Here is a 27,209-nt window from a genome sequence, read left to right on the forward strand (position 1 = left end):
TAACAACATGCACTTCCCCCACAGAAAGGGTAAAACACTGCCAAAGCAGGAGGAAAGGCTATGAATCCCAGTGATAAGGGATGTCTCCTTGCAGGAGAATTAAGAGCTCACCCTCATCCCTGCCCCTCAAGTCCACCATGGCAGTGAAGAGATGCCCCAGTGTGCAGAAAATCAAGCCTGAAAGCAATCCTTAAAAAGGTCTGCTTGCAAAGTTGGTCCTCACTCAATGTCCAGAAACTCAGCTGGTGAACAGTTCTCTAAACTGACATAACATCCCCTAAGTGGTTAGGATGCCCACTGTGCCTCTACCGTTGGCACACAGATGTGCATGAGCAGGTATTATGCAGAACAGCTGCTTTCCTTCTGGGAGTCTGCAATCTTTCTAGGAGTAGGCAAAGGACACTTCTGTAACCATCTTCCAATAGACACCGAGTCACTAAGGGGCTTCCCTGAACACAAACATTACACACGTTGCGGCACTTTCGGTACTGGCCATGTCTGCTCAGTGTGACCCCTGCTGGAAGGGTGGAGCATAAGAAGAGTACATGTGGATTCCTCTAAGCCATCTGCATCTTATTCTTCTGTGTGTGCTTACTGCACCACTGTGATAAACCTACCAGTGGGTACAACTCTATACTGAGCCCACGAGTTCTTCCAGCAAATCCCCAAACATGGGGGTGGTCTGGTGACCCCTGAACACACCTGTAAAGGCAGGCACTGGACTTAGTGGGAAGGAGGACACTCAGCACTGGCCTGCTTCGGCCAGTAGTCATTTCACTCACTCTGCCTTTTAGATGCAGTGGGAATTGGAGGGCTAGTGGCAGCCTAGCAGAACAGGACTGCTCTGCCCCGGTGTGCCCCAGCTAAGACTGCCAACCCCTAATTTAGTTGTTTTCTGGCTAGCATTGGTCAGCACATTCTGCTGGGCAGGATGTTAGTGTAAGTCATTCTCAAGATGCAGGAACCAAGATATTAGCACTTGGCCAGCACTCAGTCATCACTGATGAAACGCAGCAGTGATGGTCCAGAACGGTTTTAATTTCAGGGAGATTCAGAAGAACTCCAACGAGATAACAAGGCTGCTCTGTGAAAATCAGACCTGACAGAGGTGTCTTCTTCAATCTGCCCCCAGATCCATTTCCTCTGTCTTCCCCCTTGGGCAGAAGTCTGTGTACTGGCATACTTCAATATAATACAAAGTGGCTATCTTTCATTACCTAAGCAGAATTGCCTTTCAGTGTGGGCTCATACTTTCCATGGCACTGAGCCATCAATATTTTAATAAAAGGTTTCCTTGGTGGCTGGCCCCAGGTGGGCAACAGAACAACGAGGCATCACCGAGGAAACAAAGTATGAATCTCAGTGAGGGTCACCCTCACCTGTTTACTCACAGCTGCTGAGCAGAAGCATTCAAAATAAGTCAACAGCAAAAGACAAGAAAGGCTGGGCCTGCAGGAATGTTCTAGACTGTAATGTCTCAGGGATTATACTTCAGCTCTTGGTTTCCTCACAGGTCTAAATTCCTGACCTGGAGTCCCCAAAATTCCTAAAACTACATATACATTCCTTTTGGGTATATATACTACACTCTTTTCTGGCAACAGGACCCAAAGCTTTCATTAAACTTTCAAAGTGGGTCCTAATGCGTTAACACTTCAAAACTATGGCTCTAGATAGAGAAACCAGAAGTCAGATTCAGGAGTGGACTTTAAAATGCTAACTGACTACATGAAGTGCAGGCCAGACACCCAACAGGTCAGCAGATGTGTCAGAATGCAGTGGAGGGCGGAAACAGAGTATCAGACCAGAGGCCAAGGGCTAGGCAAACAATTACTTAGAAAAAAAGGAATCATGTGAGAGTTGAGAGAAAAGTAACTTCTGGTTTAAACCTTGTTCTGAGAAGAGAACACTAAGGAAGAAAGTTAAAGAAGTTCTCATAAAATTGTGAGACTAGAGTAACAGGTTAAATACCAGTTTCCACCTAAAATCATGTTGCCCAGACCCACCTGATCTGTTTTCACTGAGGCTAAGTAGCAGCTAACTTCAAGGCCATGCAGGAGCCAGCCAAAGTCATCAAAACATAAACTGAGTTAAAACAAAGTCACCAAATGAACTATTTACCCATAAATTTATCAAACTGCAGGTACTTTACGCTCTACTTCCTACACGGTCCAAAGAAAAACGCTTGGTGGAAACATTACCAAGCTGATGTAAGTAAAAAGGGATCTATTAAAAGAAATCAGCAGGAGGCAGAAAGAGCTAGAGCTCAAGACTGCCCTGATTAGTAACTTGAGGCCATGAAGAGTCAACCAACAGCTCTCCATTTTTCACCTCTGCATCCCTCGTGGAATGAGCTTCCCCAACCTTCCCAGCACACTGCCTTCCTCCACTGGGCACCTGACCCACACAGGGGTTTCTTCTGCCCTAAGCTCAGGAGGCAATGTCACAGTAAGGCTGGCTTTCTCTACATCCTGATTCCAAACCTCTAGAAGAGAGAATGTGAGTCAGCCCAGATCCCAGTGTGACTACTCTTGTGCCCTCGCCGCTCTCATCAGCAGATGCAGATTAGATTAGAATAGCACAAATCGTATAAACATGCTGGAGGAATCTGCCTCCACAGCGAGCTGTTCTCAGGGAGGCCAGGCTGTCTGCTAGCACAGATGGGCACTGACTCAGGAGCACTATGGATGAGGGAGGACCCTGGGAGAGACCAAAAGGGGAAGAGACTGAGAGTTCAGAGTCTAGAAAAATACCTTTCTCCCAGCCCTGCCTGTTTACAAAGTAGCAGGTCATCTTCCAGGAGAAGAAAAGGAAAGGAGAAAAAAAAAAATTTTCTCTGAAGTATCCTAATTTGATGTAAATGGCTATATTATCATTGTATAGCCATATGTTACATAATAATATAGTAACATATGATAATAATATAAATTTTTTATATTTTTTAATTCTAAAGTTTTTGCTCAAAGCATGTAGCTTATGCTCAATCCTCTGGCTTAGAGTTTAGGAAAATCAATTCTTTACATATTATTGAAGTGATAATGCATGTTTATCTTTTCCCACTTATACTATTTGATGTAACTTCTTGAAAATACATTTTAGACATCAAAATATTGTATTTTTAGTGATTTAATTTGGTCTACATACATTCCCAGATCTACTGTTTCTGAGGATCAGAATATGTAGGCCAGCCTAGTGCCCATGAAGACATAAGCCTTCCACTTGAAGCCACCCAGAATGGAAGGAGTGGACATAGCCCAGGGCTGCGCAGCTCCACGGCAAGCCAGACAGTCCTGGGTGAATGCCAGTGCTGCCATTTCCCAGCTGTGTGATGCTGCGACAATTGTTAGGGCAAATTCTTACCCTAAACCCAGCTTCCTCATTTGTGAAATGAGGATGATGATAGTATCTACTTCACAGAGTTGTTGAGCAGAGCATTAACTGAGATCATGACGTAAAGTACTTAACAGTATGAGCACTTACGAAATACGAGGCATACTGTTATTACGTTAGTTACATTGATGGTGATGAAGACGAGGAGGAGGAGGATAAGCAGAGCTCAGCTAGAGCTTTGCATTTAACCAAGGAGAAGCTGAGGCCTGACACTGCCCGCCTACGAGAGGACTGGGGTTTGCGTCACACTTGAAACAGCAAACTGAAAGCAATCTGAGGGGAGAGAAGGGGGCCAGGGGAGAAGAGTTTCCTTCCCTGGCATTAAGCCCCTGGGGTGTGACAATCACTTAACCCCTTGGTTCCCTTAAAACACAAACAAGTCAGCGCTAAAATGAAATGAGTTATCAAGCCATGAAAAGGTATGTTGGAACCATAAATACAAATTACTAAGGGAAAGTAGTCAATCAGAAAAGCCTAAATACTGTATGATTCCAACCATGGAACATTCTGGAAGGGCAAAACTGTGGAAACAGAAAAAAGATCAGTGGCAGCTGAGAGGAAGTAGGAGGGCAGATGAGGAAAGAAGTGAACAGGCAGAGCACAGATTTAGGACAGTGAAAATATGCCTATGATATTATATTGATGAAATATTTCATAACACACTTGGCCAAACCCACAGAATATACAATACCAAGAGTGAACCCTAAATCATGGACTTGGGGTGATAATGTGTCAATGCAGTTTCCTTAATTGTAACAAATGACCACTCTGCTGGGGGGTGTGTGACAATAAAGGGGGAGGCTGTGCATGTATGGGGGTGGGGGGTTATACTGGAAATCTCCATACCTTCTTTCTCCATTTGATAATTCTAACTTGTTGTAAATCTAAAGCTGCTCTAAAAAAAACACAAGTCATTACAGTTATTTACTATAGAATGTGTACAATTATACACATATTATCAGACAGTGACAGTACAGGAATTAGGGGGCAGGCTTTGGAGAGAGGCCAACTGGGTTCAAATCCCAGCCTGACCACTTTCTAGGAGCGGGACCTTGAGCAAGCTGCTAAGCCTCATCCTCCTTCTTTCTGAGACAGCAGTGTTGTGCAATCACAGGCAGAGGGGTGTCTTGCACGGATCAGCTCACCTCCTCCTGGCAACCACTGCTGGTGAAGTACTTTAGTTAATCCTATTTCACCAATGAGGAGACTGACAGTGACACTGAATAGGGTGCCCAAACCATACAAATGTCACACAATTGGTGCAGCTGAGATTCCAACCCAAGCAACTGTACTGCAGGGCTCACTATGCTATATTATGGGTTACCATCTACAGGATATTTCAACAAATATAAGGTAAGCAGCTGAGCCTCGTGCCTAGCACATAATCATCCCTCTACCAATATTGGCTATTACAGTGATTACTGGTGTCAGTTTTATCTTGAGAGACGCGGAAGAGACAGCTCTGAAAACTGGTGTCTTTAAATTTACAAAGAACCAAACAGTGGGCACTACATCTATGAAAAACACCAAGTCCATGAGCACCCACGCTATCCTGTCCCCTACGGGAGGGCAGGCAATGGTTCCTTCTCCAGATCCCACCTACACACACCCTACCGCACCCTCCCCCCACTCCTGGATTCTTCCTTTCCCTTCCAAGGATTCTTGGTGTTGCTCGGGATATATGCAACATAAAAGGAGATGAACAGGACCACGTGCCTCCTCATCAGTCTTAGATCTACAAATACCGACCGGGTACCGTGCCCCAGGCGCTGAGCTATGCTCTGAGGACCTGCCTTTGCAGCTTCCCATCTCCAGAGACTTCGGTAGACAATTCCAGAATGGGCCAGACCTTACAGGCCGGCTACCTTTACACCAACCATCAATCCCATCTCTAACAGGAACACATTCCCGTATTAAAAATATTATGAAGTTCTTCCTTCTATTGGATCACAAACTCAGCTCCTGGCAAGTTCTGCTCACTGGTACTGAGCATGCTTTCTCAGGCAACAAAGAATAAATCTACTCCCCCTTCCATACTGTCCGTCTTCAGTTTTCTTGAGACAGTCCTGCCGTTTCATCTACACTGGATACTAAAATGCAGCAGAATGCAAGACCCTTGTGTCCCAAATTTTCCCATGTCAAACCACTCTAGTCCCATGAGAAAACACCACCTACCCATCTCCACAGCTACATTACAGCACAGAGCAGAGACTTCTATGTTGTGGCTAAATGAGAAGAGGGGAACTAGGAAGACAATGTTATTATTAGTTTCTGACTCTCCAGAAAGGAAGTTTTCTATGCTTTTCAAGCTTCTTTTTAAACACTGCAGAAAATGCAAGGTCCTGTTGAGAAAATAAAAAAGTATCTGACATTCAAGTAAGTTTCCATGGCCATGCCAGAGAGGCCAACATCCGTGAGAACTGGAAGAAGGGGCAAAACCAGCCTCTGAAATGTGTCAAATATCCCTGCAGTGGGGTTTTGACTTCTATACTGAACAGCCAATACTCACGCAGCTTCCAGAAACTTTGGGGTTTTATCATTGTTGCTATTACTTAAGACATTTATTCTTACCCCCCAAAAAACCGGTGCTGCTTAGCAACCCAGTGCCAGCAAAGCTACATCAAGAAGCATTTTAGGTTGGAATGTTTTTCACGAGATTTCTTTTTCCCATGAAATGACAAGCATGCTGTAAGGCTGGAAGGTTGCTCATACTTGAAAGGAAATGGCCTGTAAACTAGTCACATGGGCCTCCTTCATGGTATATGATGGGTGAGACTAACATGCAGAATGGGGACAAGCTGTGTGTCGTTCACATGGCGACAGGAACAGAGGTGTGGGCGGCCCCACACCAGAACAGTCCCCACGTGGCTGCTGCTGGACTGCGAGCTGGGATCCTGAACAGGGAATCCATTCCACTGTGGAACCTAGGGGCAGGGACACATTCTTCCAGCTTTTGGCGACAACGGGGATGCAGGTCTGAAAGCTGGCCCCAAGGTCAGTAAGAGGAATGCAGTGCACCATTGGATAACCTTACACGAGTTTGTGTGCTTTGATATTCTGATGATTATGTTGGACACCTGATGGACAACATCTACGCCCTTCTCTCCTTCAGTCTTCCTAGGCTCTTCTGTGACTGGAGGGACACTGGCTAGTCAAGGACTTTGCAACACATGTCTTTACATAGAAGGAGAAGTCAGTGTGCTGAAGAAACCTCAGAACGGGAACGTGACAGCAGCCTTGTCCACAAGGCAAGATCATTATGAATGGCCTCCATTTTCTCACCAGGAAAAAGGAGACCCAGCCTGCCAGAGAACCCCTTTCAAAGGCAAAATGCTTACTTTGACAGTCCTAAGAACCCTCAGGAAGGAAAAGTTTTTATGTAAATAATACAATTGTTTCTTGGCACCTTCTGTGGTCCACAGAAACTGTAATATGTACAGAATAACCCCTGGGAAACCTGCATGCCTTGCTGCTGTCGGAGAACCACTGAACGTCAGGGTCCACTGAAGCAACACCCAAACTCAGAGCGACCCGGAGCGCCACATCGCACGTGGCTCACTGGGGCGCCCGTTGCGCTCCTTCACAAGATAAATGTAATCTGGAGTAACACGATATTATTTTATACTATGTAAAGCGACTTGGTTGAGAGCTAACATTATTTATCTTCCTTTATATGAGTGGCCAATTTAAATATTAACATAAAATAAGACAGATATTAAAAGAAAACCCTGACATTAATGTTTTCTTTGATGGTTTTCAAAGGCTCTTCGGGATCCTCTGGGGCCCCAGGGACTAGAGGCGGTAAGGAAGGAGTCACCTTACAAACACACATTTCTTGGATGACTTTAAAGATGTATAAAATAGCAGAATGGAGGAGGCGGAGCCAAGATGGCGGCGTGAGTAGAGCAGTGGAAATCTCCTCCCAAAAACACATAGAGCTATGAAAATATAACAAAGAAAAATCTTCCTAAAATAGAGACCACAGGACACAGGACAACATCCAGACCACATCCACACCTGCAAGAACCCAGCGCCTTGTGAAGGGGGTAAGATACAAGCCCCAGCCCGGCGGGACCCGAGCGCCCCTCCCCCCGGCTCCCGGCGGGTGGAGAGAAACCGGAGCGGTTTTTTTTTTTTTTTTTTTTTTTTGGCGAGCGCTTCTTGGAAGCCTTAGAGGGACGGGCCCCCGTTGCTGGGGAGGCAGGGTGGCGGGACCGGTGAGGAGGTGCCTGGGAACGGCGCCGGAGGACAAAGAATATCCCGCGTTTCTCCCTGCGAGACCTGGGGGCGGGTGCCTGAGACCGGTGCCTGAGGACGGAGGAGGTCGCGCGTTTTTCCCCTTTTTTTTTTTTTTTCTCTTTTTGGCGAGCGCTTTTTGGAAGCCTTGAAGGGACGGGGACCCCAGTGCTAGGGAGGCACGGTGACGGGACTGGTGAGCGGGTGGCTGGGACCGGCGCCTGAGGACAAAGAATATCCCCCGTTTTTCCCTGCGGGACCGGTGGGCGGGTGCCTGAGACCGGCACTTGAGGACAGAGGAAATCGCGCGTTTTTCCCCTTTTTTTTTTCTCTTTTCTGCGAGTGCTTTTTGGAAGCCTAAAAGGGACAGGGACCCCGGTGCTAGGGAGGCAGGGCGGCGGGACTGGTGAGCGGGTGCCTGGGACCGGCACCTGAGGACAAAGAATATCCCGCATTTTTCCCTGTGGGACCGGTGGGTGGGTGCCTGAGACCAGCACCTGAGGACGGAAGAAATTGCGCGTTTTTCCCCTTTTTTTTCTCTCTTTTTGCCGAGTGCTTTTTGGAAGCCTTGAAGGGACAGGGACCCCGGTGCTAGGGAGGCAGGGCGGCGGGACTGGTGAGCGGGTGCGTGGGACCAGTGCCTGAGGACAAAGAATATTGAGCGTTCCTTCCCTGAGGGACCGGTGGGTGGGTGCTTTTTGGAAGCCTTGAAAGGACAGGGACCCTGGTGCTAGGGAGACAGGGCAGCAGGACCAGTGAGCGGGTGCCTGGGACCGGCACCTGAGGACAAAAAAAAAAAAAAAAAAAAAAAAATCGCTTGTTTTTTCCTTTTTTTTTTCTCTTTGTTTCTGTTCCCTCTCTCATTGTTGCTGCTGTTGTTTTGGTTTGGAGAGTGCTTTTTGGAAATCTTAAAGGGGCAGGACAGGTCACTTAGACCAGAAGCAGGGAATCTGGGGATCTCTGGGCACTCTAACCCCCTGGGCAGCAGGGAGCACAGAGGCCCCTTACGGAGATAAATAGTCTCCTGGCTGCTCCCCCTCCAACGGGGCTCCACCATTTTGGAGGAACAGCCCCAGCCAGGCCAAGCCCACAGCAACAGCGGAGATAAACCCCAAAGCAACTGGGCAGGAAGCAGAAGCCCTGTCTGCGCACAGCTGCCCAACACAAGCCACTAGAGGTCGCTATTCTCCCAGGAAAAGGCTACAAACCAACAAGAAGGGAAGCTCTTCCAGCGGTCACTTGTACCAGCTCTGCAAACTATCTCTATCACCATGAAAAGGCAAAACTACAGGCAGACAAAGATCACAGAGACAACACCTGAGAAGGAGACAGACCTAACTAGTCTTCCTGAAAAAGAATTCAAAATAAAAATCATGAACATGCTGACAGAGATGCAGAAAAAAATGCAAGAGCAATGGGATGAGATGCAGAGAAAAATGCAAGAGCAGTGGGATGAAGTCCGGAAGGAGATCACAGATGTCAGGAAAGAGATCACTGAAGTGAAACAATCCCTGGAAGGATTTATAAGCAGAATGGATAAGATGCAAGAGGCCATTGAAGGAATAGAAGCCAGAGAACAGGAACGTATAGAAGCTGACATAGAGAGAGATAAAAGGATCTCCAGGAATGAAACAACACTAAGAGAAATATGTGACCAATACAAAAGGAAAAACATTCGTATTATAGGGATACCAGAAGAGGAAGAAAGAGGAAAAGGGATAGAAAGTGTCTTTGAAGAAATAATTGCTGAAAACTTCCCCAAACTGGGGGAGGAAATAATCGAACAGACCATGGAATTATACAGAACCCCCAACAGAAAGGATCCAAGGAGGACAACACCAAGACACATAATAATTAAAATGGCAAGGATCAAGGACAAGGAAAGAGTTTTAAAGGCAGCTAGAGAGAAAAAGGTCACCTATAAAGGAAAACCAATCAGGCTAACATCAGACTTCTCAACAGAAACCCTACAGGCCAGAAGAGAATGGCATGATATACTTAATGCAATGAAACAGAAGGGCCTTGAACCAAGGATACTGTATCCAGCACGACTATCATTTAAATATGATGGTGGGATCAAACAATTCCCAGACAAGCAAAAGCTGAGGGAATTTGCTTCCCACAAACCACCTCTACAGGGCATCCTACAGGGACTGCTCTAGATGGGAGCACCCCTAAAAAGAGCACAGAACAAAACACACAACATATGAAGAATGGAGGAGGAGGAATAAGAAGGGAGAGAAGAAAAGACTCTCCAGACAGTGTATATAACAGCTCAATAAGTGAGCTAAGTTAGGCAGTAAGATACTAAAGAAGCTAACCTTGAACCTTTGGTAACCACGAATCTAAAGCCTGCAATGGCAATAAGTACATATCTTTCAATAGTCACCCTAAATGTAAATGGACTTAATGCACCAATCAAAAGACATAGAGTAATAGAATGGATAAAAAAGCAAGACCCATCTATATGCTGCTTACAAGAAACTCACCTTAAACCGAAAGATAAGCATAGACTAAAAGTCAAGGGATGGAAAAACATATTTCAGGCAAACAACAGTGAGAAGAAAGCAGGGGTTGCAGTACTAATATCAGACAAAATAGACTTCAAAACAAAGAAAGTAACAAGAGATAAAGAAGGCCACTACATAATGATAAAGGGCTTAGTCCAACAAGAGGATATAACCATTCTAAATATATATGCACCCAATACAGGAGCACCAGCATATGTGAAGCAAATACTAACAGAACTAAAGAGGGAAATAGACTGCAATGCATTCATTGTAGGAGACTTCAACACACCACTCACCCCAAAGGATAGATCCACCGGGCAGAAAATAAGTAAAGACACACAGGCACTGAACAACACACTAGAACAGATGGACCTAATAGACATCTATAGAACTTTACATCCAAAAGCAACAGGATATACATTCTTCTCAAGTGCACATGGAACATTCTCCAGAATAGACCACATACTAGCTCACAAAAAGAGCCTCAGTAAATTCCACAATATTGAAATTCTACCAACCAATTTTTCAGACCACAAAGGTATGAAAGTAGAAATAAATTCTACAAAGAAAACAAAAAGGCTCACAAACACATGGAGGCTTAACAACATGCTACTAAATAATCAATGGATCAATGAACAAATCAAAATAGAGATCAAGGAATATATAGAAACAAATGACAACAACAACACTAAGCCCCAACTTCTGTGGGATGCAGCGAAAGCAGTCTTAAGAGGAAAGTATATAGCAATCCAGGCACACTTGAAGAAGGAAGAACAATCCCAAATGAATAGTCTAACATCACAACTATTAAAACTGGAAAAAGAAGAACAAATGAGGCCTAAAGTCAGCAGAAGGAGGGACATAATAAAGATCAGAGAAGAAATAAACAAAATTGAGAAGAATAAAACAATAGCAAAAATCAACGAAACCAAGAGCTGGTTCTTTGAGAAAATAAACAAAATAGATAAGCCTCTAGCCCAACTTATTAAGAGAAAAAGAGAGTCAACACAAATCAACATAATCAGAAATGAGAATGGAAAAATCACGACAGACTCCACAGAAATACAAAGAATTATTAAAGACTACTATGAAAACCTATATGCCAACAAGCTGGAAAACCTAGAAGAAATGGACAACTTCCTAGAAAAATACAACCTCCCAAGACTGACCAAGGAAGAAACACAAAAGTTAAACAAACCAATTACAAGCAAAGAAATTGAAACAGTAATCAAAAAACTACCCAAGAACAAAACCCCGGGGCCGGACGGATTTACCTCGGAATTTTATCAGACACACAGAGAAGACATAATACCCATTCTCCTTAAAGTGTTCCACAAAATAGAAGAAGAGGGAATACTCCCAAACTCATTCTATGAAGCCAACATCACCCTAATACCAAAACCAGGAAAAGACCCCACCAAAAAAGAAAATTACAGACCAATATCCCTGATGAATGTAGATGCAAAAATACTCAATAAAATATTAGCAAACAGAATTCAACAGTATATCAAAAGGATCATACACCATGACCAAGTGGGGTTCATCCCAGGGATGCAAGGATGGTACAACATTCGAAAATCCATCAACATCATCCACCACATCAACAAAAAGAAAGACAAAAACCACATGATCATCTCCATAGATGCTGAAAAAGCATTTGACAAAATTCAACATCCATTCATGATAAAAACTCTCAGCAAAATGGGAATAGAGGGCAAGTACCTCAACATAATAAAGGCCATATATGATAAACCCACAGCCAGCATTATACTGAACAGCGAGAAGCTGAAAGCATTTCCACTGAGATCGGGAACCAGACAGGGATGCCCACTCTCCCCACTGTTATTTAACATAGTACTGGAGGTCCTAGCCACGGCAATCAGACAAAACAAAGAAATACAAGGAATCCAGATTGGTAAAGAAGAAGTTAAACTGTCACTATTTGCAGATGATATGATACTGTACATAAAAAACCCTAAAGACTCCACTCCAAAACTACTAGAACTGATATCGGAATACAGCAAAGTTGCAGGATACAAAATTAACACACAGAAATCTGTAGCTTTCCTATACACTAACAACGAATCAATAGAAAGAGAAATCAGGAAAACAATTCCATTCACCATTGCATCAAAAAGAATAAAATACCTAGGAATAAACCTAACCAAGGAAGTGAAAGACTTATACTCTGAAAACTACAAGTCACTCTTAAGAGAAATTAAAGGGGACACTAATAAATGGAAACTCATCCCATGCTCATGGCTAGGAAGAATTAATATCGTCAAAATGGCCATCCTGCCTAAAGCAATATACAAATTTGATGCAATCCCTCTCAAATTACCAGCAACATTCTTCAATGAATTGGAACAAATAATTCAAAAATTCATATGGAAACACCAAAGACCCCGAATAGCCAAAGCAATCCTAAAAAAGAAGAATAAAGTAGGGGGGATCTCACTCCCCAACTTCAAGCTCTACTACAAAGCCATAGTAATCAAGACAATTTGGTACTGGCACAAGAACAGAGCCACAGACCAGTGGAACAGATTAGAGACCCCAGAAATTAACCCAAACATATATGGTCAATTAATATTTGATAAAGGAGCCATGGACATACAATGGCAAAATGACAGTCTCTTCAACAGATGGTGCTGGCAAAACTGGACAGCTACATGTAGGAGAATGAAACTGGACCATTGTCTAACCCCATATACAAAGGTAAACTCAAAATGGATCAAAGACCTGAATGTAAGTCACGAAACCATTAAACTCTTGGAAAAAAACATAGGCAAAAACCTCTTAGATATAAACATGAGTGATCTCTTCTTGAACATATCTCCCTGGGCAAGGAAAACAACAGCAAAAATGAGCAAGTGGGACTACATTAAGCTGAAAAGCTTCTGTACAGCGAAAGACACCATCAATAGAACAAAAAGGAAGCCTACAGTATGGGAGAATATATTTGAAAATGACAGATCTGATAAAGGCTTGACGTCCAGAATATATAAAGAGCTCACACGCCTCAACAAACAAAAAACAAATAACCCAATTAAAAAATGGGCAGAGGAACTGAACAGACAGTTCTCCAAAAAAGAAATACAGATGGCCAAGAGACACATGAAAAGATGCTCCACATCGCTAATTATCAGAGAAATGCAAATTAAAACTACAATGAGGTATCACCTCACACCAGTAAGGATAGCTGCCATCCAAAAGACAAACAACAACAAATGTTGGCGAGGCTGTGGAGAAAGGGGAACCCTCCTACACTGCTGGTGGGAATGTAAATTAGTTCAACCATTGTGGAAAGCAGTATGGAGGTGCATCAAAATGCTCAAAACAGACCTACCATTTGACCCAGGAATTCCACTCCTAGGAATTTACCCTAAGAACGCAGCAATCAAGTTTGAGAAAGACAGATGCACTCCTATGTTTATCGCAGCACTATTTACAATAGCCAAGAATTGGAAGCAACCTAAATGTCCATCTGTAGATGAATGGATAAAGAAGATGTGGTACATATACACAATGGAATACTACTCAGCCATAAGAAGTGGAAAAATCCAACCATTTGCAGCAACATGGATGGAGCTGGAGAGTATTATGCTCAGTGAAATAAGCCAAGCGGAGAAAGAGAAATACCAAATGATTTCACTCATCTTAGGAGTATAGGAACAAAGGAAAAACTGAAGGAACAAAACAGCAGCAGAATTACAGAACCCAAAAATGGACTAACAGGTACCAAAGGGAAAGGAACTGGGGAGGATGGGTGGGCAGGGAGGGATAAGGGGGGGGAAGAAGAAGGGGGGTATTTAGATTAGCATGCATGGGGGGGAGGGAGAAAGGGGAGGGTGGGCTGCACAACACAGAGAGGACAAGTAGTGACTCTACCACATTTTGCTAAGCTGATGGACAGTAACCGTAATGTGGTTGTTAGGGGGGACCTGATATAGGGGAGAGCATAGTAAACATAGTATTCTTCAGGTAAGTGTAGATTAAAAATTTAAAAAAAAAAAAAGAAAGAAAGAAAGAAAAGGGGGATTATTCCTTAACAGGATAAAACTATTGGTAAATCAAAGATCAACGCATGCTTTAAATATCCTTAATGTTGATCACTTAAAGGGTGTCAGATGATCAGCTATGGAGGTACTCTTTTCTGATAATATTCCTTTCTCTTAATTAAAAAAAAAAAAAAAAGCAGTTACTGTGTGCTGACCTCCAATGAGTTCTGCACAGTGGTATAGAGGGCATGTCAAAGTGTGGGCAAAGGGTCTGTTTGTTTCTACGCAGAAGATCAAGGCCTAGCTTGGATACCCAGAAAATGAACTAAGATACGATATGAGGAGGAGCTTCCGGCATCAGCACTCTCTGGAGGACTCGTGCCGGGGGATGATCATCAAAAAGCCTCCACAGGGATCCGGACGATGCTGCGGTTGTGGCTGCATCCAGCCCACCGTCTCCTGGACTTGCCATAAGAAGGAGGAGGGAGATGTCTAGGCTGGCATGTGCATACAGTGAGACAACGAATTTGACTGGATCTGTACTGTTGGAACTCAACCAGGAGTTGGGAGGGGTGCAAGTTGTAGCACCCCAAAATCTCATGACTATAGACTATCTATGGTTAAAAGAACATATGGGATGTGAACAGATCCCAGAAATGGGCTGCTTTAATTTGTCTGATGGTTCAAGTACAGTTGGAAAATATCCATCATATCATAGATAAATTTTCACAAATGCCTAGGGTGGCTAAATGGTTTTCTTGGCTTCACTGGAGATGGCTGGTAATTATAGATTTGCTTTGTTTATGTCACCGTATTCCTATTATGTTAATATGTGTGTGCAAATTAGTTAGTAGTTTAAAACCTATACATACTTAAGGTACTATACAAGAAGATATGTCAAAGAAATAATCAATCCTCCCAAGTTTCCTTCATATGCTACATCTATAGCTTTTCTTCTTCCTTCCTAATTACAAACCTTAAATAGAATTCGTGCCTCATATCGAATTTACCGAGTATCATAATTCCTCCAGGTGGTAAAGATACCTCGAGACAAGTGCTGGGCATAGAAGCCACAGGGCATAAATCTGCAAAGAAGTAAAAAGCTAACCTTTGCAAACAATATGGCTTCTCTCTCACTTACCAACTTTACATTTCCCTGTATGGCCCCGGAAGATGACTGGTTAGCCAGAGACGGGTAAGATTCCTCAAGGGAGGAACAACCTAAGACAGGCACAGTCGCAGGGGGGCCATCAGGTGAGAATTTGGGGATCAACAGAGGTGAGGCTCAGAACCTCACCCCCCCTGTTTTGAGAGAAATCTTCTGCATCCGTGGATGTCTTGCTGCCCTTGTCTAGCCTGGATTAATACTTAGTCCATAGGCACACACCTGATCATCTGATCATCTATATTTGCCTTCTTACAGCACTAAACTATGTTTTCTACCTTTATCTTGCATCTACCTACCACTTCAGCATTTTATTAAAAATAAAAATAATAATAATAATAGGAGAAATGTGGGATCAACATATAAATCAAGTACAAAAATCAAATGAATATTCATATTTGACCTGATGGTTTATAGGTCATATTGCATGATCAAAACCGAAAGTTTCTGTGATGACTGCCCTTGTACTGTTCACCATATAAGAATTTATTCACTCTGTAAGAATTCGTTCACCATGTAAGAACTTGTTCGTTATGCTTCAGAAGATTGGAGACTGACGAGAATTAGGCTTGAGATGGATTAATGATTGTACATTGAGCATTGACCCCCCTATACTGAATTTTATTGTTGTTAACAACCATTTGATCAATAAATATGAGAGATGCCCTCTCAGAAAAAAAAAAAAAAAAAAAAAAAATAGCAGAATGGGCTCAGCTTAAACAGACCCCATAGCTCCTGAGAGGGTTTCCCTACACATCTATCTGTTTAACTGAGTTCCTCTAAAGCGCCCCTGCCCTGGGGGTGCGCGGACAGGACCCCGCAGCGGGAGGGCGATGAGCAGGCTGGCGGCGCTCGGGGCAGGCGGGCCCACTCTCCTCGTCCTACCGTGGCTACTCTGAGTTTTCCTCCTGTGTATTCTTCTGCCACACGTGAAAAAAATGAAGTAGATGTGTACTTGCTGTCACCCGTTCCTGATGCACACTCGTTCACACCTGGCAGGCTGACTTCAGCTCTTGCTCTCCACAGACGCTTCACTTGGAGGGAGGACATGCCCTCTGCCCACCAGGGCCCGGGCCCTCCCCTCTCCCGGCAGCTGCTGGCACTGCTGCCAATGCCCCTTGACTACCCGGACACGAAGCCCTCTGGGGTTTCTTCCGGCCCCTCTTCTATCTCTGATAACAAAACCTTGGTGTTTTTCACAGATCCTGTGCGTACCTTCTCCAGTGAGGAGGGGCCAAAGCTTTGGGGGCAAACGCTCCTCGGTTCAAACCCAGGCACTGCCGCCCGCCTGCGCCCGCCCTCCAGCTGGGCGCCCGAAGCAGCAAGCTCATCCGTCACCCTTCAGTCTTCTTCTTATGTAAGAATTTTGTACATATCAAGGGATATTATTACATATATTTGCAATGGAGAGTTTATATATTTTTACTATAGATGTATTTGAAATAATATATTTGAAGTGTGAACACACATACACACACACACACACACACACACACACACACACAAGCTCTAGGGTTGGATGAGATAAATGCTCTCTACAGCAGACCAAAAGCACGTAAAAGAATGAGTATCTAATAAACACTTTCTGACACTGATCTTGTGCCTTTTTACCTTACATTACACTTTGTACCACTAAATTCCCTCACAAGGTTGAGCTCCACACCACCATCTGCTAGACAACCAGGCAACACCTAAATTCATTGCATTGTTAACTGAACTCATCTTAACTTCTGCCCTCAACCCCTTTCTTCCTTTTTATTAATGATACCAATATTCTCCCTATTCTTCCAGGATTGGGTGCTCAGTCATGACCCACTGGACATCACTCATAACACTCCTCCGAAGTGCCCCCCACAGACAGGACCGGACCTCGTCTACTGCACTCCACACACTGGCGCTCTCCACCTGTAACTCCTCCTCCCTACAACATCGTCCTATACCTATGCCAGGTGACCTCTCACCTGGTCTTTTATGCTTCTCCTTCCTATTGCAAACCCTGCTGCCAGGTCAAGCTTCCTGAAGCACTTCCCTTGACACCAGAGAGGCCCTTGTACCTGTAAAACCAAACCCAAAAGCCCTACAGTGGCATTCTTAACCTCCCAACACCTGCCCCAATCTCCTTACAATCTTATCTATGTTCCAACAGGAGATACATTCCCAGAACACACACCCACTCACTGTGTTTCTCTGATTACATGATCCCCCTCATATGTGAAATGTCCTTTTAAAAGATCTCTACCCATTCAAAATCCATTCTAAAACCTGTTGAAACCACCTATTTAGGAAACATTCCAGATTCCCCACAGCTGGACATAAACTCTCCTCTGTGGCCTCTAACATGTCAGCGGCTTCCTCTCTCTCTCTCTCTCTGAAAGCACTTATTCTCCACCATCGCTCGCAATTGCTGTTGGACATACCTTCTCTCCCCTACTGAACATACCATCTTCATTTACCCCAAATTTCACACCATGTCTGCCTGAGAACAGGCACTCACCACAAATGTACTGCATTAATTCCTAACAAGTATACTTCGTACAGAACAAAACTTAGGCGAACCTTACAAATTCTAAGGGACAGTCCCAGTTTGAAAATCCCTGGGAATTTCGCAGTATACCCTTTTCTACCTGGGAAATGCAATTTTCTGGCTCACAGGGGAAGACAGACCTTAATAATATTTTTGGCCTATGAACACTTCTTTTAAAGCAACATCATTAAGTATTCTGAGGAAATGAAGCCAAAGCATATGGGTTAAGTTTCCTATAAGTACATATGGATTTTATAAAAACAGCAAAGAGGCTAAGACAAAACATGATCTCCAAAGCAGATTAACTACGGGTCTTTCCCTAACTCCGAAATTAATCTAGAGCTTTCTTGCTTTAATTATATGTTGAAAGTTTCCTCTCCTGCTTTAATGACTTTCCTAGTCAGAGTTGACATTTTTCACATTCCAAGGGTGGAAAATAAGCAACTCGGGAAAGGAAAATGTCTTCTTCCTATTGTTATTTTTCCCTCTTTTCTCCTTCATAAACTCTCCCTAGACCTCATTTCCTCTCGTTTCCCCTTTTTTGTGCCCTTACCTATTATAATTATTTCCTTCTTCACAAGACTACCCTTTTTAGCCTTTCCCATCCTTACTTCTCTTTTTCTTTTCATCTCAAACATTCAATGAAAGGAACTATATCCCTACCTCACCACATTCAAGTCAAACGTAAGATCTTTGAGGGCTCTATGTGGACCGGTTGTCATGGAAACCCATGGCTCGTATGGGTACCTACATCCGCATGAAGTTTCTCTGCACAACCTTGTCAGCAGAAATACCTTCCTCACAGCAGAGCCTAGACTCTGAGGTGAAATCAGCTGAGCAGAAACAAATTGCTGGGAGGGAGAGGGAGAGCAGACAAGGATGAAATCAGAGAGAAAATAAGAGACAATGGGAAATGAAGTTCTCAGAAATATTAACTAATCCAAGCTAAGTGCCCCTCACTCCAAGCAACTTAGTGCTTCCAAACCTAAACCCGCGCACCCAGTGAGGCATCTGAAACTCACTCTTCCACCTGCCCCGTCCTTGGTGGAAAGCCTCGGCATTGCAGTTACTGCTGGCTGGGCACCCCCAGCACTGTACAGCCAGCCCAGCCACTGAAAGGGAGAGAGTGAAAACGAAGGCAAGCCCTCTACTTAGCTCTACAAAGCACCATCTCTGAGGGCAGGTCCAGTTTCATCCGCTTTAACTATTGTATTTGGCTCACAAATGCCACTTGGAAATTCCTGTAAGATTTGTTAACAAGGTGAAAGCAGCCCTACCTACTTCCCAGCAGAAAAATCACGTACCCATCTTCTCGGCTTCAAATAAGAAAACAGGAAGCTGCAGCGTGAAGTGGAAATCTTGTTATCTGAGAGCAAGACCCAGAGCCATTGTTTTCACAAATGAATTGCATAAAAGTTCCCTAATTGGGTTTAATCTAATGACGGTTGTGCCACTGAACAGTGTTTCAAAGGCTTGAATTCTAATTCCCTCTTTTTCTCAAAAGGAGCCATCTTTCCATGACGGTGTCTAGATAGCTTAGTGCAACACCAGCTGGCCCAAAACAACCAACCAGCCAATTTCTTACACCCATAAACAAGCTGCTTCTATCTCGCTGCTGAAGAAATCTCTGATTAGGGGCCAAGCCTACCTTTTCCATGAAACTGATATTCACTTAAACTCAAAGTGCTCTAGCAAACAGCAAATGTGATAAGACACAATAAATGCTCCTGCAGTGCTCAGAGACAACACAAAACCCCTTTCCCAGTCCTCTGACCCCTCATTTTTGAGTTCACTAACTAGTCCAATAAGAATTAACTGAGCACCTATTAAGTACCAGGCATTATTCTAAGTGTGCAAAAAGGTCTCTTCCCTCAAAGATCTGGCAGGAAGAAAGAGGGAAGAAGCTAGGTAGGAAGATAAATAGGTGAATTATACAGTATATTTGGCAGGGATACGTGCTATGGGCTACATACAAATCCCAAACCAGGGCTCCCCCAGGTTGTCACCTGCTTTCCATCAGGGGCTGTCAGGTTCAACATCACATCCCAACACTAATCCCTTCTTGACATATAATAAAATCTCAATTTAAAAAAAATAAACTTTCAATAAACAGAAGTGTATCTAAGCATTTAAACACTTTGCCAATTCCATATTTTAGAAGCAGAAGTGAGGTACTATTAGCAAGGTACTAATCTATTAGTTGACAGAGTAAGAAAAATAAACCTAAACGTTTTTGAAAGCATCTATTCTATTTTGAGAAATCATGTATTCCCCCTGATTACAGAGAAACAAGTAACAAGATCTGTTACCAGAGAGATTATTCATTTAAACCAGAGATTGTGGGGTTCCCAGATTCAGGGATGCATGTGACTCCCCTGAAATTATAACACAACTAGGGGGACAATGGGAGTTATGTGTGTTTTTCTGGGGAGAGTGTGACACAGGCTGACAAAAATATTTTCCCCATGTTACAGAAATGGAATTTGAGTGAGGAATCAAAGCATAGGAATTAAAGCAGCAAAAAAATCTGGAGAGTCTGTAATTACATAGCTGGTATTGATCTGCAGCTGGATTAAATGTTTCTTCCTTAAACCAGTCAAATAACAGACCAGGTGAGCTTCAGATTTACACAACACCCTCAAAAGACAGGAGCTCAGTGGGAACTTCCCCAAACCAAGCTTATCATAATGATAATAAAATCACTTTTCTAAAGAAAAGAGAAAAGAGAATCTAAGAGGATAATTGCACATCACATGGTGATACACCAAAAACAGGAATTCCCTTAACGTGTGGTGGGGGGGGTGTCAAGTTTTACCTTCTCATGATTTTCAATTAAGATTTCCACGACAATGTTCTGAAACTTCAAATCCATGATGGCAGCAACAGTTTCTTCCTGCGGCCTCATCAGAGTTGGTCCAAACACCACTCCTAAATTTGCCACCGTCATTAGGTTCTGCTTGGAGTGATTTGAAACACTGATATTGATGAGGGGGAAAAGAAATGTCTCTGATCAAAAAAGGGGCAATAACTGGAATGTAAACTATTCTGTAACTCTGTATTTCCCTAAAAACAGAGTCAAGAGACTCAATTGTCCTCGGTGCCTGCCTCTGAAATAACAGCATCTAAGAAGCCCCTAGATGATGGGGCCCCTTCCTACCTCTCACTCTCTGATGCTCTGCTCTAACAACAATGGCTTTCTTAGTAATTTCAGGTATAAGCTAGGCTTGTGCTCCTTCAAAGGCCTTCATTTACTGTTCCCATCTATTGAGAACATCTCATCCCTCTTGCCCAGATCATTGCACTCTAGCATTCAATGACAACTAGATGGCATGGCACCTTTGTAAGAACTGGCTTTATAAGCACACAGAACTTGATCAGAGGACCTATACTCATTCCTCTGGGTCAGTACTATTGTGCAGTGAGCAACCTGGACAACTGTTCTCAGCAGTCTTCCATCTTAATTCCAGTCTCAACTCAAAGATCCCACTCATCCTCAGAAATCTTCCAAAATAACCCTCTTACAGTCCCACATGCAACATATTTTCTCTATCCCTTGACTCTATTTTATTTATTTTTACCACTTAACACATAAAATTTTATATTTTTACTTATAATCTGTTTATCTTTCCCTCTTTGAAAGGAGGGACTGGAACTTCGTGAAAGTAGGGACTTTATCTATCCTGCTCAACTATGTATCCACTAGGACCTAAAAGAGGTATTCAATCAGTATTTATTGACCAAATGAATGAACGACCGTATTAGTAGTAGGACCTTTGGCAGGTCATAATACCCTCTGGCCTCCAGTTTCATTTTATATAAAATGAAGATTCTAATAATGTTCCTCAGCTTCCTCTCACCTCTGAAACTCTATAATTACAGAGTTATGATCTAGGAATCATTTATATTTGAAGAAAGAGCTAATGTCTCCACTGAATTACTGTATTTTGCTTGCTTTTTAAAGAGGAAATAAAGACTAGACTGGATCCTATTAAATATCTACCTATTACTGGATTACACATTAAAAGACATGTTCAAACTTAGAGGTAGGTAGGTGTGAAACCAAGCTAAATTTGCTAATAGATTTATAATCACATTTCCAGAATCTGTATACAGGGAAGTGTATAACATTCTCTCCTTTTATTTCAAATCAAACCCTGAGTTGCTGGCAGTGATGTTAAGCAAATAATTATATGACTTCAGGGAAGCATCATATTTCAACAGTCTTTTCCAAAACACACACAGTGAGTCAGATGTCCAGCCTGCCTTTCCAGGTGTGGTCCCTGGTATTGTGTATACAGCCCTAGTTCCAACCGTTACAAATCCAAGAACACCGCACAGTACTGAGAGCAAAATGAAGAAAGGGGAAGAAAAAAAAGGGGGCTTACTTTGTTAAATGTTTCACCAAAATATCCAACATTTCTTTATTTTTCTCTGGCAGTTTGTGTACCAAGAAGTGGATAGCATTAACACGAGATTCTGGGCTGCCACTTTCTTTAAAAGAAGGAAAAAAACAGTTAGTAGACTATTTAGACTCACATATACAGGCATACCTTCTTTAATTGCACTTCGCTTTATTGCACTTCACAGATACTGCATCTTTTACGAACTGAAGGACTGTGTCACCTGCGCATCAAGCAAGTCCTTCAGCACCACTTTCCAACAGCATCGGTTCCCTTTGTGTCTCTGTGTCATGTTTTGGTAATTCTCACAATACTGCAAACTTTGCCATTATTATTGCACATCATGGTGATCTGTGATCAGTGATTATGACTCTCTGAAAGCTCAGAGGATAATGAACATTTTTTAGCAATGAAGTATTTTTTGGTTAAGGTATGTGCGATTGTTGTTTAAGACATAATGCTTCTGTATACTTAAGAGACTACACTATAATGCAAAAATAACTTTTATATTCACTGAGAAACCAAAAAATTAAATTGACTCACTTTATTGTGATATTCGCTTTATGGTGGTGGTCTAGATATGCACCTGCCCTATCTTCAAGGTAGGTAGGCCTGTATTCCTAAAAATCAACAGTTGTAACAGCTCACCTGTTCCAACAGCTGTTAACACAGAATGTAAACATATTAGGCCACCTCTCAAAGGAAAATAAACTCCATCTTTCTCCTTCTTCTTAACCTTCTATGCCTCCACTGTAAGGTAATTTCAGATGGACCGCAAGTAGCACTGTTCCCTTGGTTGATAAATTTAAGGACATCTTCCTACAGCTCCTCCTGGCATGCTGGCCTTCAATTCTGTTCACCCCGTACTTGAAGGAGTCTTGTCACAGGGTGACTGCCCCACAGTGGAATGCAAATAAAATACCAGCCAAATAACTTTTTTCCCATAATTGAATTGTAACCCTCAAACAAATATGTTGGAGGTTCTAACCCCCAAGATCTCAGAATGTGGGTATTTTAAAAAGTAGCCAGGATTTGTGTTAAGCAGATAGGGTAGGACATGCATGCACGGCAATGACTGTCATGAACAAAGAAGTTTATATTCACAGATCCCTGGAAACAGGAGGCACCATGTGCCATGCAGGGCTGCACATGGAAGCCCCAGGGTCAGTCGGGAGGCAGAGAGAATGGAAGGAAGGGTGGCCAGGAAGCTTTACTGTGGTTCTCATGTGAAGGAACAATGAGGCAGAGTCAGCAGGCCTAGGACTGGTCGGCTGGTATAATTTCAGCAGGCTCCATGGCACAGGCGCTGTCCTGAGTTGTCTGGTACCTGACTCTGGGGTGATTAGGGCAGGAGAAAACTAACCCGGAGATTCAGAGTCCAAAAGAGGGGTTTGAAGGAGGGGAAGTGGGCTCTGGCCTGGTTAGTTGGCATATGGAAAGCATGCTCAGGTTTACTATCTCTAGGAATGGGTTAGCCCCGGTTTGGCGGGTAGGGGCAGGCTCCCCAGGGTCAGTGATGCCCCAGATATCAAAACATCGGAATAAAAAGGCACATTTAACACAATGACCTTATCTGTGAATAAGTCACCACAGATGTCATTAGCTAAGATGGTATCATCCTTGTGTAGGATGGGCCTTCAACCTGACTTGTGCCCTTTTAAGAAAATGAAGACATAGGAGGAAGATGGCCACGTGAAGACAGCCACTGGGAAGAACGTCATGTGACAACAGAGGCAGAGACTGGAGTGATACAAACCAAGGAATGCTGAGAATTGCTGGGAACCACCAGCAGCTAAGAGGCAAGGAGGGATCCATCCCTAGAGCCTTCAGTGGGAGCAGGGCCCTGCCGACACCTTGATCTTAGGCTTCTAGTCTCTAGAATTGGATCAATTTGCTTTAAGCCATTCAGGTCAGGGCACTTTGTTATAGCAGCCCTAAGGACCAACACATTCCCTTTACCCCAAAGATTTTAGAATTAATTATTCTCCATGGCTCTTATTAAAAATGTACCCAAATTCCCTTTTTATGCTCTTGATAGAAAATATCTAACAAATCAATGAAATGTTTAGTTTTGAGAATTATGCTAGAGTTTTCAGGGGCATCAAAGAAGTGACAGCTGAGAATGTGGCACTGTTTACCAGAGCAGAAAGGACAGTGAAAACTTGCTTTGAGGCTTCAGAGAACTGGCAGGAGAAGCTGAGGAACGGCTTTGCATATAGGAGAGTGGGGTCTTGAGATGGTCTTGAATTCAAGGAAGGCAGAACTGAGGGGGTGAGGGGCACATGCCAGATTCAGCAAACAGCATGAGGAAATGCACAGCCTCTTCACCGACAGCACCTCAGACTTAATGACACCTTGAACTTTGGTCTGGAAAAGCTATTTTGAAGCATCTGTTCTCCTGCTGGCCTCTAAATTAGTCACTGTAAGTAAATCAAGGAAGGGTAGGAATAGAGTTAAATTTAGGAAAGATTTACCTGACATTTTTTGGAGAATGGATTAGAATGCAAAAAAAAAGCAAATTAGAAGGAAATGCCATTTGGGCAAGTGGTAACAAGGCAGGAAGGGGGTGGGTGGTAGAACAAAGAAGAACAGCCTGCGCACGCCACACTCACTGCTTCAACTGACCAGTAAGTGGCCTGGAGCAAGTTCCTCACCTCTCTGGGCTTCAGTTTCCTCTTCTGCAAAATGAAGTTAACAGTCCTCTCTCTCCAAAGGCCATTTTGAGATCAAGGAGGTTAACATCTGTGAAGCATTTACCCCAGTGGCTACCACATATGCCGTTTGCTCACGTTAGCTCATTACTGCTATTGTCGGGGTTACTCTCTATGAGGTGGAAGCTACCACAGAAGAAGCAGAACTGACGGTTCAGTGGCAGACTGGCTGTGGTCAGAAGGAAGAAGGCAAAGAGGACCAATGGTCCACGTCTGGGTAACACAGCAGGATGGTTCCATGGACAGACAGGAGCACAGGAGGTGCTGGCTTGAGGGCGAAGGTGATGGTGGGAAGGATGGAGGAAGTGATACTTAAGGGCCTGAGATCTGGAAGGTAACTGGAAACCATAGAGCCTGTAGAGACGAAGGTAGCTATGTTCTCCAGAGGGTATGACCTCCAGCACATGGCTGAGGCTGCCTGCTGCCTGAGGAAGCTAACAGGACACTGCAGTGGAATGAGCTTCAAAGGCGTACAAGGCAGCTGCCAGCTGGGGACTAAGCAGAGCACAGTAACGGGAAGAGAAGGGAGAACCAGGGAGGCTCAATGCCACCAGGAAGTCGGGTGAGAAGAAACCTATCAACGCTGGGCAGCCAGTGGTATCAAAGTTACAGAGAGATTGGGGAACAGACTGGCACAAGGGGCCTGGACACCACTGCATTTACCAGTTGGAGCTCCTTTGTGGTACTATAAAGTGAACCTAAGTGAAATCATATGGTATTTATCATTCTCAGCCTGACCTAGGGATTTGCTTTTTTTCCCAAATGATAGTAGTACAATGTTTTTTCTTATGTAAAAATTAAATATCTGCTCTGCTAAAATTTTAGGAAACAGATAAAATTTAAAAATTCAGTAAAAAAAATCACTAAAAATATGAAATATATATATAGTTGAGAGCATGCAGTGAGACTATAAGGAACTCCTATAAATCAATCAGAAAAGTGAAAGACAGCCCAAAAAAAAAACAGGCAAAAGATTGGAGCAGCCGCTTTATGAAAGGGGATGGCCACTTACCAATAAATGCAGGAAAAAGCGCTAAACCTTCTTAGTGACCAGGGAAACAAATTAAAACCACAATGAAAGACTACTACTCACCCATGAGAATGATTTTAAATGAATACTAAGCTTGAGTGAGAATACAGAGTAACTGGAACTGTCAAGTGCTAACTAGATGGGGACAATTACATGGTTCAACCCCTTTGGAGAATTGGTTGGTAGTTATCTACTGAGTTGAACACACACATTTCCCATGACCCAAAAATTCTACTCATAAAATCAAGATAAATGCACATAGACAGTCACTAAATGACACATATTAGAATGTTCACAGCAGTGGCACTCTTGGTAACAGTCCAAAACTGAAGCCAACTCAAGTATCCATCCACAGCAGACAGGTAAGTAGACTGTGGGATGTCTGTTCAATGGATACTGGGCTGCAGGGAGAGTGAACGATCTAATTCACGCAACACGATCAATCTCACAGGATGAGCAAAAGCAGCCAGATCCAAAAGAGAATAGTCCGTATGATTCCATTATCTACAGTTCAAATGCTGAAACCCTCACCTCTGGTGTCCAAAGTCAGGGGAGCGCTCACATGTCCTGGGGGTGAGCAGAAACAGCATGCATGTGAGAAAGACTTCTGATCATGTTCTATTCCTTGACCTGGGGGTGATTATATGACTATCTTCACTTTGTGAAAATTCACTAAGCTGTACACTTATTCTTTGTGCACATTTCTGTTTCAACAGAAAGTCCACTTAAATTACAATTACCTATAATAAATCTCACCCTAAAATAAGCTAGTAAATGTTAGGTTTAATCCTTTCAGAATTCTCCTTCTGTGTGTTGTAATGAAATGTTCAAACAGTCCACTTCATTTAATGTATCAGGACATCTCTTCTCTGTCATTAAATGGAACTCCACACCATCAATTTTGTGAATGTTTAAGGTTTCTTCCAACATTTGTAAAGTTAAATTTGTTCCAGTTTACACTTCTAATAGTAGTGTTTAAGAGTAAGGAATGAGATTTTATAACACAGAACACAGTTGTGGCTAAAAAACAGGAAGCAAAATGGCTAAGAAATGAAAAGGCATGTAAGACAGAACACAATCAAATCATATCACATAATAAAAGATGCTCAGATACAGACCACAAATGTGTGTACAAACAAAAGTACAACTATCTACAGCGTTAAGTGATAAATTATAACCAAGTTCTAATCTGGAGTTAAAACCAAGATATTGCCTTAGTAAATCAAAGATGGAAAAAAATGA

General features: G+C 43.1%; 1 protein-coding gene across 6 annotated transcripts in view; it reads right to left on the reverse strand.

The window, feature by feature from the left end:
• The window catches only part of ARHGAP10 (Rho GTPase activating protein 10), a 275,052-nt gene that overhangs the window by 69,248 nt on the left and 178,595 nt on the right, over window positions 1-27,209 (reverse strand). For all 6 annotated transcript variants that reach the window (XM_073232593.1, XM_073232592.1, XM_073232594.1 and 3 more), the window contains 2 exons: window positions 22,212-22,317; window positions 20,642-20,801 (listed from right to left, as the gene is read on the reverse strand). In XM_073232593.1, coding sequence (XP_073088694.1) covers window positions 20,642-20,801; window positions 22,212-22,317 — 266 coding nt within the window. The remainder of the gene's footprint in view (window positions 1-20,641; window positions 20,802-22,211; window positions 22,318-27,209) is intronic.

This window comes from Manis javanica, chromosome 3 (assembly GCF_040802235.1).
Source record: "Manis javanica isolate MJ-LG chromosome 3, MJ_LKY, whole genome shotgun sequence".
Lineage (NCBI taxonomy): Eukaryota > Metazoa > Chordata > Mammalia > Pholidota > Manidae > Manis > Manis javanica.